This window comes from Aulonocara stuartgranti (genome assembly GCF_965226115.1).
Source record: "Aulonocara stuartgranti genome assembly, chromosome: 16".
In the NCBI taxonomy this organism is placed as follows: Eukaryota; Metazoa; Chordata; class Actinopteri; order Cichliformes; family Cichlidae; genus Aulonocara; species Aulonocara stuartgranti.
In genome coordinates, this window is record NC_138952.1 from 10,708,948 (window position 1) to 10,725,513 (window position 16,566).

Here is a 16,566-nt window from a genome sequence, read left to right on the forward strand (position 1 = left end):
GGGATTGAACATAAAATAAAGTACAAAATAATGGCTTACAATTAACTCACAGCTGCTCTGTAGTTATGCGGTTTTACAGCATGCCTCGGGGCAGTACATATAGACCCTTGAAATAACTAAAGCTGTAATTAAGGTTGCGACGTTTTCCCTGTTTTTACCCAACCCAGACATCAGGAATACCCAAGTTCTAACGTGGGCAGCAATATTGCTGAGAAAATGTTGCTTATTTCTGTGAGATTAAAACAGTCTTCTTCGTATTAGAAATGTGATTTCTACACGTTCAATCCTCTGCTTGTAGCGACCAGTAGCCATTACTGGTCTGGGACCTGCGCTGCTGACAGCAAACGCATTCTTCTGCTGACACCTAAAGGACAAAAAGGATTCTGTTCCTGCATTGCCAACCATGTTATATCACAGCAATCCAGACAACAAAAGGACAAAATGTCATATTTAAACATCCTTTATTTAAAAAAAACAAAAACAAATAAAATTACAATTCACAGCTTATTGGTAATTACAGCACACATTTGGATGTGATGAACTTTAAATTGAAAAGTATTGCTTTGGTTTTACAAGTACCCACGTGCACTGAACACTAAACCAACAGGTTCAATCAGCAATGGAAAATTTTAAAGAAAAAAAATGTTTTATTTTAAATAATTTGCTTGATCCAAAGTGAATTTTGTTTCTGTTTGAAAGCAAAAGGACAAAGCAGATACTTGATTCCGTCACAAAATAATACAATAGAAACTGGAGTGTAAATAAAGCTTAAAAAAAAAAAAAAGTTTAAAAATAGAGTGTCTATAAAATATTTATAGATGCACAGAAAATGTCATGGAAGCCTCTGTTAGCGCTGAAGTGTTTAGAAGATGCATAATTTAGGAGATATGACAGATTGAATAAATTATGGACAAAATACTTAAGAGACTGCGCTCGGCGATGACGGATGTGATAATTAATCTGCCCGCTCCTTTAATTTTGGGCTTCTCGCGTCTGCAGAAGGCAAAGACGACGCAGATCACCACAATAACTTCATATTGTAATCTCAGCACTTTCAGCAATCTTTCACAGATTATATTTTCAATTATGCACATTATTAGCATCGTACTCTTCAAAGGATTGAGACGAACATTCATACAAGCTGGTGCACCGTAATGGTAAAAAGAAAGACTCATCTTGAAAAAAGACGCGTCAAGGAAAAATAAAATGTTCACATGGCAGACAATACAGAAAACACCTTTCAGGACCACCAAAGTGGATGTAGTGTTTCCAACATATACATCAAATCCAATTACAGTTAAATAACAGGACTTGCCTTGATTTTATGTATTTCCAAGTAAACCGGATGATGAAAAGTGTCTAGTGTCAGAGAAAATACATTAAAAGGTCTTGTCATAAGAAATTACAGTGTATTTACTTCGTATCAAACAGAAAGAATGAGTCACGTACAGTATTTTTGATATACACACTGCTTTCGAATGAAAAGTCCTCCATCAGACATATTCAGCTGTGTTATCTGTAATATTGCACATTATAATATACTCAATGACATTATGGTGTCCAGTACCGCTACCTCCACCAGAAAAGACCCCCATTGGGCAGCGTTACAACTGGGAGAAAGCAGCCATTTGTGTAACTGAGCACACCGCATGGGAGGACAATGATGCCAACCAGTGACTTACAATATCTTAACAACACAGTTGAAATTCTTTAAAAAAAAAAGCAAAACAAAAACAGTTTCTTTTGGAGTTCTCAGACTGCCTACACCTGGTGAAATGTCTTCATACATTCTTTATTTCAGCTGTTACTAAACTAATTCAATTCTAATTTAAAAAGTACCGTACATTTCAAAAGGGACTCTTGAAAAATCTGAGCAATCGCTACAAGCATTTAATAATGAGCCCTCGCCCTCATCTACTGCCTCATGCAAGCAAGTTTTCTTGGAAAACTTACAAGTAGACAACCTCTGAATAACTTAAAAACACAATGCTGGCCTACATAAAAATAAAGGTTTGTATCTATTATATAAAAGTTCCAGCAGCAATTTCTCAGAAGCTCCATTCCCTGCTTTGAGGCACATGTGCAGCCTGTGGATAGCTGGTGGTCTGACATTTCTGCGATAACCACCGCTGTATCAGGCTTCATGCACAGTGAAAGGTAACACCTCCCATTTATCCAAAGCGTTATTGATTTTATTCATAAATCTAAAAAAATATATAGATGTACAATACCTCGTGGAGTCATTTTTGTCAAGGCACATATGCAAATATGCACTTTTGATATTTACTGATTTGAGTATTTACCAAAGTGCAACACTTCAGTGCCCCCTTGTGAAGGGACACATAGGTTACCAGTAAAAAAAAAAAAAAAAAAAAAAAAAATAGACAGCTCCGCTTTAAAATACCTTTGATATCGACATTAAATTAAAGGACATTCCCACTGAAAAAGCAACAACATACTAAAAGTTTTTGCAACTTGTTTTGGTTCGTTTAGTTGAGCAGCTGCAGCCAGTACATCAGCTCAATCATGCCTGTTGTATTCAAAATAGTCAAAAGCACAAGCATTACATCCAAGTGTTGCGAACCAAAATCAAGGTTAGAAATCCCACTGAATGCATTGGACGTCTGAATCATAACAATCAAGTCAATACTGCAAAGTTTCTGCCCTCTAGTGGTCAAAGCCTGCTTGACGCAATCATTAAAACTATGTGAAAAGGTTTTATTGGGAGTGTACTGCACTTATATATATCCAAACTGCCCTTAATGCACACAGGAAGACAGAGACAATCACTTGTGTTACCTGACTTGGTGACTAAAAGTCACCTACACCCCTAAGCAGGAGTTGTACTTGGTAAAAAGTTTAAGCGATGGGTGGTGGCACAACGGTTGCCCGCTTCACCCTAAATTCAAGCCTCGAGACTTTTTTAGCGAACGTGCAGGAGCACAGGTTTCACTGCTATTTTTAAGTGCTGTTTCCGTGCTCTTGCTCAAAAAGCAGCATGGCAAGTTGGGAGCGAGAACCGATGCTCTCCAAGTTGCTCTGAACACATCTGTGATAGATGTCCTCACTGAGTCTTGGGTTGCAGACTTCATAAAGGTATTGCTGGCGTAACGCTGGCTCTATTGCCCTGAACACGTGCAGACCTGAATACTTTACGAACATTTCGTAGATATCCATGTTCTCTAGAATCTCCTCGTTTTCTTGGACGTCCGCCACCATCCGACTGCGCGTCGTCATGTAGTCCGAGTTGTAGAAGCACGTTTCATCAAACGACCTGCGGTCAAAAAGGCCCGCGTCCTTGACCAGATCAAGTGTGTCTGGATGTGGCTGGTTGTGATAAGCCACGTCGGGGTTGTACTCCTGAAAATGAATGGGGAAGAATACTTGCCAATTGTTAATGGCATTCATGCGACAGCGATTCAGAAACTCCGAATTGATGTTTGTGTTGACTTCAGCCAGGAAGAAGAGCGTGTCGACGGGGTGCTTCTTTGAGATGATGTCCATGAATTTGATCTGGGATGGCGTTTCCGTCTTAACACTGATCCACGGGATTTTAACTGCAGGGTATTTGCGTTCATAAACGGTTATCTGAGACTTCACGCTGGCAAATATATCATTCTGGCTAACTTGTTGGGCCTCCACTGGGTCATAAATAAACAAGAAGGTTAGGATTGCATTTTCGCTGGTCTCAAAGGCATTCGAGGCAAAGACTTCAAGAAAGTGATCGACGTAGCTCCGGTCCTGCAGAGTAAGCGGTATAATAATGTGGACCCTTGTAGCTTCAGTGACATATGGCATGGGAATGATCTCTATCTGGCTCAAAGGTCGCACCAGATGAACCCTCTTTGTGATGGAGCGGCTGTGACCTTTCTGATTAACAGCCTCCAGCTGAAGGTCTAAGGTGTACTCCATCCCCCTAATGGGGTCAAAGCGTCTGTAGCCATTAATCAGTTGCTGCTTCTTTAAGTGTATAATGGGCATGTACTTCTTGTTCAGCTCTCCTATGGCGGTGTCAATGACATCCGCCACGTCCATGCGGTCAATGCCGCGCAACTCGCACTTGGGTGAGCCATCAATGCACGAATAAATCTCCTCCTCTGTGAAGTATTCCCATTTCAGAACTTCAAACCGAGACTTTGGTTCAAAAGGAGGATTGATCCCCACTGGCCACTGGGCGCTTCGATTCCCCTCAAAAGCAACAACACTCACATTCTTTATTTCTGCCTGTGGAAACACAATAAGTGTTAAATAAAATAGACACATTTAACCCAGCTCGTACTACACTGAAATTGTGGTATTTTTGTGCCAACAATGGAGGCGAGCAGGCAGGTTTTTATTTGTGACTGATCCATGGGTGATTTGCGACACTTGAAAATCAGCTTACCTGCAGCTTAGCAATCTCATCATAAGTCTTCTGGAGTTCAATCTCAGTGAAGAATCTGTGCAGGCGGTACATCTGCTCCGGGTCAGACACTGGATGGACGGTCAGGGCTTTCTTAAACTCTTCACTCTGTTCTTTGCTTGGATCAGAGTTTTTTGCCAACTCATAATGGTGGTAGTGAAGTCCCTGAAAGGAATCACACAGGTCCTTTCATGAGGTGCGACGACACAAACACGCCTATTGTTATTCCAAGCTGTCAGCTGTTATGCAGCGCTGCTTTCATTCAAACAAACATTACATGCCATCCAGGCAGCATCTTGTGCTCGTCTGCTGCAAGGCTGACCATAATTGCACAGTGAACTGTAGACAGATTCTTTTTTTTTTTTTCGTTTAAATAAAACAAGACGGTTTATAACTGGAGATTTTTACAGTTAGACTTTTGGTCATTTTTAGGGATGTGTTTATTTTGGGCACTCTTAACGGTGTCTCTCACTTTAGTAACAGGCTTGAAGGAGGAGAAAAAAAAAAGGAGGAAACTAACAGAAGTGACTGACACAGGCGGCAGAATCCCACTTACAGACATGGTCACTTAAGCTGAAAACAAAGTAACCACCTAAGGAGCTTGAGTGATTAAAAAAAGTGAACCCAATCTGATCAAGCTATTAAAAGAACAAAGAACAGAGACAATGCTTAACTGAGCAGTGAAGCAATTCTGTTGGAAATGTTTGCCAACTTACACCCTGTAGCTGAAGACTTAGTGAAGCCTAATTGTCACCAGTGTTCTCTTTCTTAGCAGAAAAAAAATGCCTGGGTCTGTGTTCAAGCTATTTTCTTTAGCCATTTGAGGCCTTTTAGCTTGCCTCTGTTTCTCCCCTTATCTTGGGGGTGTGGGAGTGTGAGGGGACTCTGGTGGAGCTATTCTGGCTCAGGGCACTTAAGATAGCCAAGTTATTCACTCTCAGCTATGGTACAAGATGGTTTCCTGCTTTGGGGGAAGGCCAAGTAAGGGTAAATAGAAGCTAAAAAGATTTTTACATGTATGGAAAATAATACAAACAAAACCAAAACTTTAGTATGGGTGAAGCAGACTTCCTGAATGACACAACCAATCGCCTAAAGGGTGGTCAGACAGAGCTTGTTTGACCTTAAATGTTAATGACATTACAGGCGCAGAGCATGTTGACCCACAGGGGATTTTCACGCCATTGAATCTAAGCTGAACTGTGAGCTGTGCTTTCTTTGCCTGTTTGCTTATTCCACAGTGCTGCTGGAGATGCAAAAAATGCAAGGCTAAAGGGTATTAGCAAACCACTCTGTAACACAAATACCATCTCTGTACTTGCATGGTAATTACAGTTTTATATAGCTAGCTGTCCATCAGCTTTAAGTGCTTTCCCAGAGGCAAAGCATGATTTGTACTGTGAGGGCTAAACTAATAAAAAACTAAAAAGTTTTTTAAAATAACTGCTATGACCTATCACATGGCTGTTCTGAATGAAAGACTTTGTGCAAGTCTTCTTTATGGTTTGATACACAAATAAATGCACTATTAAAAAGGTGTTTGGTCTTTCAAAGACTGTATAAAAGTTTCTGTGTCCCAAACGTAGATTTAAGTGCTTTAAACCTGCATTACTTCGGAAAGCCAGCAGACAGCGACTTTTCTGGCTGTCAGTATGTCCTATTGCATAGAAGTCTATAGGGTCATAGGATTCTAAATCCACTTCTCAACCTACCTCATATTCGCCAACGCAGTTTATGCTGGTGTAATCAATGATGCATCGTCCAAGCCACTCATCAGGCCGGGCGCTCAGGATGTCGTTCCTACAATTTTCCAGGAAGGGCTGGAGTCGTAGCAGCAAGCTACGTGACAGCAGGTACCCAAACCCTCCATAGCAGTACCTCCCTTCCATCGCCCCACCTATGAACTCCTCAGGCCTGCCCATGTAAAGTTCTCGATCCATACTCAAGTGCTCCACCAGTGCTTTGATCCGGTCGGCTTCAGTGTAGGCGTCATCTTGGACAAAGTAGAACCAGTCGTATTCATTGATGTAATGGTCGAAAATGTATTTGATGGTCTGGAACATGTTCCATATCAGCCTCTCGTCTCCATGAGAAACCACAAACATGCCGTGAGGGATTTTGCGGCTGCGCGAACCAGTAAAGAAGATCACAGCGTCCAGATGATGGCTGATGGTTCGATTCACAGCTACACCTAAGGTGTTAATGGTGTTTTTGGAGGTCATGACCCCGACGAACAGACGCTCCCGCATCCCCAACTCCGTGCTGATGTACTTGGCCCTGAAAGAGATGTCAAACGGTGACTGAGTCGATGCTGCTTTGAATGAAAACTGCCAACAAAAGAACTAATGATCTAAATAGATCTTATATCATAATATATTATTTCGCATATGTAAAGTACTGTGTAATGACTCTTTGGGAATCACCTTGTTGTTCTTTTTAAATAAATTTAACTAAACAAATTTGGTGTCTAAAGATATAATTTAAAATTGGTTATGCGCCAAGTTGTCTGTTATGTGCAGGCACAAGACTGGTTTTGATGTCTTTTATTCTTGAATGAATGAATGAATGAATGAATGAATGAATGAATGAATGAATGACATAGGTCAGTGTCAAGTGGCTTAACAAACAAAAATAACATTGCTCTGAAAAATGCTCAAGTACGAAGATCAGATTAACTGCTCGTTAATTCACATTCAATGTTCAAATGAAACATTTAAAAGACCTTCAGAACGCCTTGAGAACTATTGCTCAAAATCAGTTAAAAAAAATGTCAAGAATGTCAGACTCCTTTGAAGTAAAGCAAACTATTGAGGTGTGGCTCAAAAACTGTTGTAGAGTCTTGTAATTTATTGTTCAGCTCATTAAACATCTAGAAATTATTAAATCATTAGAGAAAACAAGGACTAAACAGACATGATGTAGTGACCTATAGTGGTGGATTGTAAGTCTCAAAAGAGAATCACACTGGACTGCCTGATGACTTTACAGCATTTCTGACTAATTTTTTTTTTCCTTCCCCTTTCAAATCTGCAAGAAGATCCTCTAAACATCAGTGTCCAGTCAGGCTTTCGCAATATTTCCATCTTAACAGAAAACACCAAAACAGAGTTTGTTGATTAGATGATTTAAATATCTTGACACACAAGTAACAACTAATGTTCTTCGGAAAAGTAAACATGTAAGAACTTGCATTGTGTTTCATCATTTACCACAACGCCAAACTGATTTTCATTTCCTTGTTATGCTCCACATAGCATTAATAATGGCCTGTTGTTAGAGCTGCAACTGTTGGTCAATAGATCACTCAAGACAGTGGAACAAATTTTAAACAACATTTTTCCCCCAAGAGAATTTGCAGCTGTTCTCTTCACATGTGTGGTCCCACATTAAATATTTGCATTTTGAACTCTCAGTTGGACAAACAGTATATGTGAGAACATCTACATGAGCTCTGGATATCGGTGACCTGGGCCTGTACCGTGAAGCGAGTTCAAAATCCCCAGGGTATCTTTCTGTTATCTGGACTAATTTAACATAACACTGGTGATTGAGATAAGCAGTCACACAAAGCTGGTTATCAACTCACTAAGTTAACCCAGAGTTTCCTAATCTAGATATCAGCGTGTTCACATGAAAAAGGGTTTTTTGGCAACATCTGACCTGTCACACTGATTATTTTACTGGAAGCTGATTTCGCAAAGAAAGAGTAAACTATGATATTAGGAAAATATGAATAGCTTACACAGATATAACGGAATGAACAGCTGCTGCAGTGTGAGAGGAAAAGGACCGTGCAGTAGTTTAGTGTTATAAGTGATACATGATTTCATTAAATGTTTTGGTCCGTGAGACTGGAAGAGACCTACTATATTAACAAAGTTAAGCCTGTTTAAAGACAGAAAGAAAAGCTTGCAACAATACAAGTTGTGTGAGTTAACAGACTATATCATTAAGGATGAGGTATAAACGAGTATTCCATTAAATGAATGTTTAAATTTGCATAGGACAGTTTTGGTTTTTATTCTTTCAGCTCCAGCTTGATGATGGATAACAGTAAAGAATTGATACAAAGAACTGATTTAAAATGTAGGTTTTGTCTAAATGCAATTGATAGAGAGCGCACAAGTACAAACAGGTTTCCCGATTTTGGTATTCATGTTTGCAGAACAACAAAACTGTTGTAAAATCGTTTGCACCCAACAGAGAAAACATGGCAAGGACAACTGAACCTAGAAGTTTTCTTACTGACTCTTCGGGAAAACAAAGTCAAACTGGAGCCATTAAAAACAAACTTTATAACTTTATACCCTCCTGTTATCAAGGTTAGATATCTTCCAAGAAGGCTGGCGCTATTTTCAGAAAACCTGATTGGTCAGGAGGTGGCGACTTTGTACTTGCTGATCTTTAATGTGCAAGGTTCACAGCTTAAGTTACCATAGCAATGAACCTTGGTAAAAAGTGAACCACCTTAATAGTACAGACCAACCTGGGTTAACACCAAAGTTACCTTGATAAGTCAAAATCCTGCTTGGTAGTACAGTCCTCAGGAGTCTCACACCCTACTCTACATTATAAGACAGTGGTTCACATCTTAATTGGCTCAAGTTTACAAAAGTTAGGATGCAACTGAAAACTGAGGATTACCAGACGGAACAGAGTCTGTAATAACAATGGCTATAAAAGACAGTATCAACCTGATCTGGGAAAGCCTACTTCCTTTAGCCCCACATTTAGCTTCATTGGGATTAGGGTTAGGCATAATTCATAAGAACAATTATAAGATGCACCACCCTTTACTGAACAAACCAACGTTTGGCATAAGCTGCCTCTGAAACCTCGGCAATTGCACGTTTTCATCTGTAGCCTCAGCAGAACTTCTTTACGAGGAAAGACCCTTTCTTGGAATTGAACTGAAATTCAGCCACTGTGGGTGCAGAGGCCAGCACTTAAATAAGGTCTTTACTCAGAGAGGGGAAAAAAAATGCAAGTTTGGAGGCATACTGTAGCACAGAAAAAAAAACTAGCTCTACTCTGGCCAGGGTTACACTGGAAAACAGCAGAGGAAGTGGTGCAGACTTCACGTTGTTAGAAGGAAACAGGCTCTGAATCAGCTGTGGCTACCACTGGCTGTCTTATTAGCTTCAATGATGAGGATACTCAATTATAATCGTATAGCTACATGAGAATTAGTGACTGAATGTGTAAAAAAAAAAGTCTTTGAATGCAATTTTCTCAGCTCCCTCACTAATTAACACTCTTTGCAAACTCCTGTAATCACATTTCTCCATTGAAGTAACTGTTAAACCTGCAATTTCAGCAGCTTTTCTGCCTCTTAATCATGTTTGGTGCGCATCTACAGATGTGCACGTCTCTTGTGAGGCATCTTGTCCTCACTTTACTTGAGCCTGTAAACTTGCGCCAACCAAACCTAGATCTTTGTCTCCACTTATGGGACACAGGAACAATGGTGTGCACAGAAAGTAGGACACCTGGCCACGTTACCCGCGCAGGCGTTATGATGTGAAGTCACACAATGAGTGATTTCAACATCATCATAATCATGACCATCAGAGACCAGTCATCATTAGAGGGGATGATCTACACAGCGGCCTGCTGTGCTGTAGTGTATAGCAACGTGCTGTCAGGCTGTGCTCTCCCAGTCAAAGTGAACCAACAAACACAAGTTACCTGAAAACTTTCTTTGGGGCGCTCGGCTGGATCTGTTTGTACGGGACTATTCTTGGTTGAAAATCCTCTTCGGACGTCACATCGTTGACAGCAGAAATAGAGTTGGGCTTTCGGGCTCCTTTGAGCAGTCCATCCTTACCTAAAGACACAGCCTCCCCTTCCTTACTGTCCGGAGAACACGCGTCTTCCGACCAGCTCACGCTCAGTAAACTCAGCGTGAAGCCTAAAGAAATACCGATCACCACCGGGCCGAGCGACCGCAGCACAGAAATTAACAACGAAAATCTCATCTTGAGCGTCGGATCTCTCTGTCCGGTAGTCCCGCTTCGGTCGCTTTCAAGGCGTCCAAACAGGCCTCTGGACTGGGACAGCTCGACTCTTCATCGAAGTGGAGCATCCAGAGACAACTTGAGGAAAAGATGCAGCTTCTTCCTTTAATTTTACGCAGGACTCTTACGTGTCAGTCTAGCTCATGCTTGGCTCCGCCCCCTCCTGCTTGGCGTGTCACAGGCGGGACTACTTGCACATTTATGTGTGTGTGTGCGTGCTGAGCGGGGCGGAGGGATATTGGCCAATCGTATTTATCGATTCGTGTTTTGGGACACGGATTTCCCCCGCTTGTTTTAGTGTCTCTGAACACAATTTTAATCTCCGTGCCCATGAGCGCCAAATAGATATTTTCCACTTCAAAATAATGACACCCACTCCTGATATCCGATTACGAGTTCGCCTTGGGAAGGTGGGAACGACGCCTCCTCCTTAGCTACATGTTAAACACCAAAGAAACTAAATTAAATTAAAGTTTAGGATTAAAGCTATTTTTATTTTTAAGAACTGGGTATCCTTTTAGTGGTTGCCAGGGTGACCCTTCTCCAGGTAAAGACTCTAGATAACCTGCTACAGGGGCTGCAGACAGGAAACATGCTGAAATAGGGCCATTTGTGTTCAGGTGCACGTACAGATTTTCTTTTGGGGGGGGGGGCTAGATCACCTTTCATGGCCTTGGACATCCAGCATGACACGATGAGTTACGACTGACGACAGGTAAGACGCAGGTGAGGGAGAGCTGAAACACAGCCAAAGGTCCTGTCTACCTGGACCAGGTGATGGCCTCTTTTCACAAGCTCAAATTAAAGAACTTCAGCAGCTGCTGTCATCGTTTCACTGCCCCCCTCCCTTCCCTTCCTTTTTCAAATTCAGCTTACACCGAAGTAACAAACAGGTAACCTTAATAGCTGAAATTAAGGGCATAAGAATGAGAAAACAATGATTGTTTTTATTTTATTCAATCTAATTAATGATTAGATATTATTACAATAAAGAACAGTTAACCTTGCTGTGTTAATAGATAACAGTTTTGCAGTTTTCTGACCTTTTTACTTTTACAGCATACCTTTGCTAATTCATATAGTGTTCCAATTTTCTGAAATAAATTGAAACTGCCGTAAGTATTTGTGGCACAAATCCTGGAAAGATTCCTCTGAGATTTTGGTGCATATTGACACGATAACATCAGCTGCACGATGATGCCAATCTTTACCACATTCCAGTGCTGCTCTGCTGGATTGTGATCTGGTGACTGTGGAGGCCATTTGAGCACAGCAAAACTCACTGTCATGTTCAAGAAACCAGCGTGAGCTTTCCCCTTCTGGATGGCAATGCTCAGTTGGTGATACTGGGTGGAAAGTGTGCCAAAATATATATTAATTATTATTATTAATGTTAATAAAAACAACATGGTTGTTTCAGGTTGTTTACGCCGAGTTCCTACCTAACTATCTGAATGCTTTAGCAGAAATCAAGACTCATCAAATAAACAAACAACATGTTTCCAGTCTTATTTTGTCCAATTTTGTTGAAACCGTGTGAACTGTAGCTTCACTTTCCTGTTCTTATCAGACAGGAGTGTCACCCGGTGTGGTTTTCTGCTGCTGGAGCCCATCTGCTTCAAGGTTTGACCTGTTATAGTTTCAGAGATGAGTGATTATTCACGTTGCTGTTGCCTTCCTGTCAGCTCAAAGCAGTTTGTACATTCTCTCCTGATGTCTGGAATCAACAGGTATTCTCACACATTGGACTGGCGCTCACTGGATATTTTCTCTTCTTTTGGACCATTCTCTGTAACTTCTGGAGATGTTTGTGTTTGAAAATCCCTGCAGATCAACAGCTTCTGTTATAACCAGACCAGCTTGTCTGGCTCCAACAACGAGTCTGCATCCAAAGTCACGTGAATTGCCTTTTGTTCCTCATTCTGATGCTCGGTTGAGCTTCAGCAGGTCCACAATATGCACTGAGTTGCTGCCATGTAATTGGCTGATTAGATATTTAGGTAAAGTAGCCTTAGAATATATATAATAAGCTGAAATGTAACACTTACAAGAGGCATTTTTCTGCATCTAATAATAATATAATAATAATACTGAAGTATACCTTTATTATACTGATGTACCTTTATTTTCTAGAAGTCGTCATGCAAAACTTAGTTGTATGGAGAATTTTTGCAATGTAATATTTTTCCACTTCAAAGGGCAAACTTCCTCCACTGCTGTTTACACGACATGCAACTTCATGCCTTTCCCTCCAAACACAGGAACACCTTCATTAGCACACTGATACCACCCAGGTGTATCACTACATGCCACTGCAGGCCCTTTTTTCTTCTCACTAAAAGCTGCACACTAACCACTCATTAACTGCTGGACACCAACAAGGATTTTCAACCTCAAATTCAGGCGTTAAATCCTCATTTTATATAAGATAAGATAAGAGATAAGATAGAACTTTATTAATCCCTCGGGTGGGTTCCTCTGGGAAATTCGACTTCCAAAAAGCACAGCAACGACCGAAGTTACAGTTACAGAATTATTATTATATATATATATATATATATATATATATATATACACACACACACACACACACACACACACACACACACACACACACACACACACACACACACACACACACATATATAAATACAGAGACAAATATAAATAAAATATACAAAGGGGATAAATAGAATAAATAGGAATAAAAAATAAAAATACAAGTGAATTGCACATTTCAAGTATTGAGTCTATTGCACTGTTGACTATTTACAAAAAGTATTGCACAAGGTATTGTACAGTGAGGTGAAGAGGCACTACAGCTTAGTTGTTCCCCCCTCCTTTGTCCTCCTGTTTCCCCTCCCTCTCCCCTCCAGAGAGGAGTTAAACAGTTTGATGGTGTGTGGGACAAAGGACCCATATCAGATGCTACAGATATGGGCTCGCCTGTTTTTCGCTGTAACAGTGAAAAACATTACCAGCTGTATCTTAAGTTTCTCTCTGCCGCTGCCCCGTGTGCGTTTTATTAACAATTTCCGCTCATCCACCTGGTTCTGCTATTCTCTGTTGGCTTCTGTGCTCCTCGTCCAGATGTCGGACGCTCCGTGCTCTGTGGTCTGTGCAGTCCACCCTTCAGCTGCCTCCTGATTTCACCCTCCTCACTGAGACTTCCATTCTCTCCTCCTCTGACATCTGCTGATTAATTTTTAATGGGGGAGTTTAAAAGACATTAAAAGCCTGACATGATTCAATATGGTCTTTGTGCCACTGCTTGCACGGAAGCATGCAATGCTTTCTTTGTGTGTTATCATCTCTTGGAGTCATAGCTGTGGGCGTACGTTGTTTGAACAGACATTAATAGGTAAAGACAGACCAAAAACCCAGGTATCCCTTTAAAAAGTGAGACTTGTTTGATTATATAAGGCCTGATTTCGGTGACTGAATCTTGTGTCTTTACCTCGTGTCATTACTCTTTTTTTCTGTCATCACAGCTGTTTGTATCTTTTCTGATCCACATATTTGATTTGGCAAAGATTTTACGCTGCATACCGTTCTTTTTCTTTATCTGGGCTTGGGACCAGAACTAGGAAAACACTCACTCATGAGTCCCGCGTGGGTGTGTTGATAATATACTAAAGTAAAATACATAAACTTAAAGTCTCCTCTTTCAGTGTACTACATGCTTTACATCTTCTGTGATTTTTCAGGTAACATCTCCTGTTCATTCATTTAAATACCAAACAGAGCTCTGCTGATTTGGGCCCCCTGGTGGTAGCAAATATTCTCATCACTTCAGTTATATGGAATCTACTGTAGATCATAAGAGTAAATCAGTGGTAATAGAAGACATTATATCACAGCATTTAGCCATTGGTACTTTGCATTAGTTAATATATTTATTTGACCTTTGACCTTTAACTGCTAGTCTGATAGTCTGATTCTTTTTAGACAATCATTGTTGCCCACCGAGTAAATGAAGGGTGATAGGAGCATTTTTTGTGTTCGATTTCTTGGCATAAAGTTTAAAAAAAACATTACACAATACTGATGATGTTAACTACTGTCTGGTTAAGTGAAAGTTACATCATATTCTAGGGAGGAATGGCATATTGTTTGGCATCAGCAGTGACTGGAACAGAACATTTGATCACTGATGTAAGCACGTATATCATACTTTTTTTTTCATGCTCAAACTGAAGTGCTTTGTCGTTGAGAATTAAGATTGTGTGCTCATTCCTGAGAATCTTCATTACTCAAGGTTTTAATAATCAGTTCACAGTCTGTACACGATAACCCTGACCTTCCTCACCGTCACAATAACTCCCTCAGCTGTGGAAGTAGCTGATATTGTCATGGCACAGCTGCACATGTTTAAAGTACCCAGCTTTATTGGATGACTCATGTCATGGCCCAGAATGGAGGCTACATGATTACATTAGTTACAACTACATTGGAAAGTGAGCCAGTATGAAATATAGAAGCGCCAGGTTTGAGGTTATTGTGTCACCAGTCAAAACTGAGTCTCCAAAGCAGTATCTCACTCACAAATCCAGCTTGTCCTTGAACATTTATGTCATTAATTTCGAATCTGCGCTTAGAAATCACTGATATAGAGTATAAAGAACACACTGAATACTTTCGGCTGCAAGATTGAGCTTTTTTATGGTTAGCAAAGCCTTGCACACAGATGATATTGTCTCATTTACTCAAACACAGTTTAGATAAATGGTACAGAATATTAAATGATAAAAATCTATCCATCCGTCCATCGCACGATTTGATATCATCGTGTTGGTGGTGTTTCTGGATCAGAAACACCAAACCTTAACCTTAGCTATTGCCCCAATTATGTGTTGGACATCACTCTATCCATTTTCTTCTGCTTGTCTGTGTCCAGGTTAGGAGGCTGCAATTTAACCAGAGATGCCCAGACTGCCCTCTCCCTGTCCACCTCCCCAATCTCCTTCGGGGTGAAACTGAGGTGTTTCCAAGCAGCTGAAGGATATAATCTCCCCAACATGTATGCCCCGGGGTCTCCTCTTGGTAGGACATGCCTGGAACACCTCACTTAGGAGGTGTTCCAAGAGGCTTAGCCCAATAATTGAATCCCATCAACTGGTTCTTTTGATGTGGAGGAGTAGCAGCTCTGTTCTTAATCCCTCCTGAGTAACCAAATTCCTCACGCTTTCTTTAAGGGAGAGGCCAGGTACAATTTAGAAGAAGCTCATTTCTGCGGTTTGTGTCTCTGATCCCTCCGTTAGTACCCAGAGTTTAGCATCATAATCCTCCACCTGTCTGTTTGCTGTTTTGTGTTTTTCCCTTTGTCCAAAGTCTACATAGGGCTGGGCAGGTGAAGGTCTGCTTATAGGTGGAGTCCTTGTTTCCCACGCTTGGTCATCACACCTGCTGCTCATCAAGGCTCATTTTCACCCAGTATTTAAATCAGCTCTAACATCCACTCTCGTCCAGCTTGTCTTTTATGTCAGTGTGGTAATCAGGCCCTTAACTTCCTCATGTTCATTTAAGTGTTCCCGTTTCTACATTTCTCTGTTTTCCAGTGTTCCCCATCACACTGAGGGGTGGTTCCTTCTCCAGAATAACCCACCTGAGCTGGTCAAGCTGGTCTTCCCCTTCATCTGAGATCTCATCAACTCACCTGCCTGCCCATCCTCCTACAACTGTTCTTAGGATTCAATCAGACCAGTAGTCCCCCATTAAAAATCCTCCTCCGATTAACCAAGTTAGTTATTTTAACCATAAAAATAATAATTCAAAGTATGCTTAGTTTATCCATAATTATTCAAACCAAAACCTATTTTCAAATTATACATCCTACAATAATAATATAGTGAAATGACAGTGAAAACTATTCATTTTTCTCATATATGCCCCAATCAACCATATGTTGAACATATATGTTACATATGTTAAACAAGATTTTTCTGGGCTCTTTTTGTATTCTTGAAATTTTTGAACAAAATTTAAGTAGGCTTTCAATCATCAGTATATATTAATATAATTAATGTTCTCTGGAGATTGTGAAATAAATTTATTGTTTTTGCCTGTATGTGGCTGTTTCAGTTGTCTTAAAATATATCTATGTCTATGTCGATCGTTTATTTTGTGCAAAAGGTGTTTTCCTATCAC

At 40.5% G+C, this 16,566-nt stretch overlaps 2 protein-coding genes across 11 annotated transcripts; one reads left to right on the top strand and one right to left on the bottom strand.

Annotated features, from left to right (window-relative positions):
* Positions 1-1,183: 1,183 nt before the first annotated feature.
* Positions 1,184-10,552, bottom strand: LOC309691261 (chondroitin sulfate synthase 2-like). The gene is made up of 4 exons (XM_082508858.1): positions 10,091-10,552; positions 6,115-6,679; positions 4,385-4,567; positions 1,184-4,224 (listed from the first exon to the last, which is right to left on the bottom strand). Exons 1-4 carry the CDS (start codon positions 10,378-10,380, stop codon positions 2,962-2,964), a joined length of 2,301 nt encoding a protein of 766 aa, XP_082364984.1. The 5' UTR covers positions 10,381-10,552; the 3' UTR covers positions 1,184-2,961.
* A 10-nt stretch (positions 10,553-10,562) lies between these two features.
* LOC309691263 (uncharacterized protein) lies at positions 10,563-16,505 on the top strand (the record flags this gene model as incomplete). Of its 10 annotated transcripts, none has more annotated exons than XM_082508861.1 (4): positions 10,563-10,829; positions 11,990-12,042; positions 15,317-15,462; positions 15,751-16,505. In XM_082508861.1, the coding sequence occupies 4 exons, from the start codon at positions 10,563-10,565 to the stop codon at positions 15,771-15,773; spliced, it is 489 nt and encodes a 162-aa protein (XP_082364987.1). In that variant the 3' UTR covers positions 15,774-16,505. The 10 variants fall into 10 exon arrangements, 2 of the variants coding, with proteins under 2 accessions (XP_082364987.1, XP_082364986.1); XM_082508860.1 differs by having other exon boundaries at positions 15,978-16,505; XR_014271932.1 differs by having other exon boundaries at positions 10,635-11,134; positions 15,317-15,852; positions 15,978-16,505.
* Positions 16,506-16,566: the final 61 nt, after the last annotated feature.

Coding starts and splice junctions, on each gene's coding strand:
- LOC309691261 (XM_082508858.1), bottom strand. CDS start 10,380: ATGAGATTTTCGTTGTTAATTTCTGTGCTGCGGTCGCTCGGCCCGGTG. Junction 6,680..10,090: donor GCCCCAAAGAAAGTTTTCAG/GTAACTTGTGTT, acceptor CATCTCTTTCAG/GGCCAAGTACATCAGCACGG. Junction 4,568..6,114: donor ACTGCGTTGGCGAATATGAG/GTAGGTTGAGAA, acceptor GATTCCTTTCAG/GGACTTCACTACCACCATTA.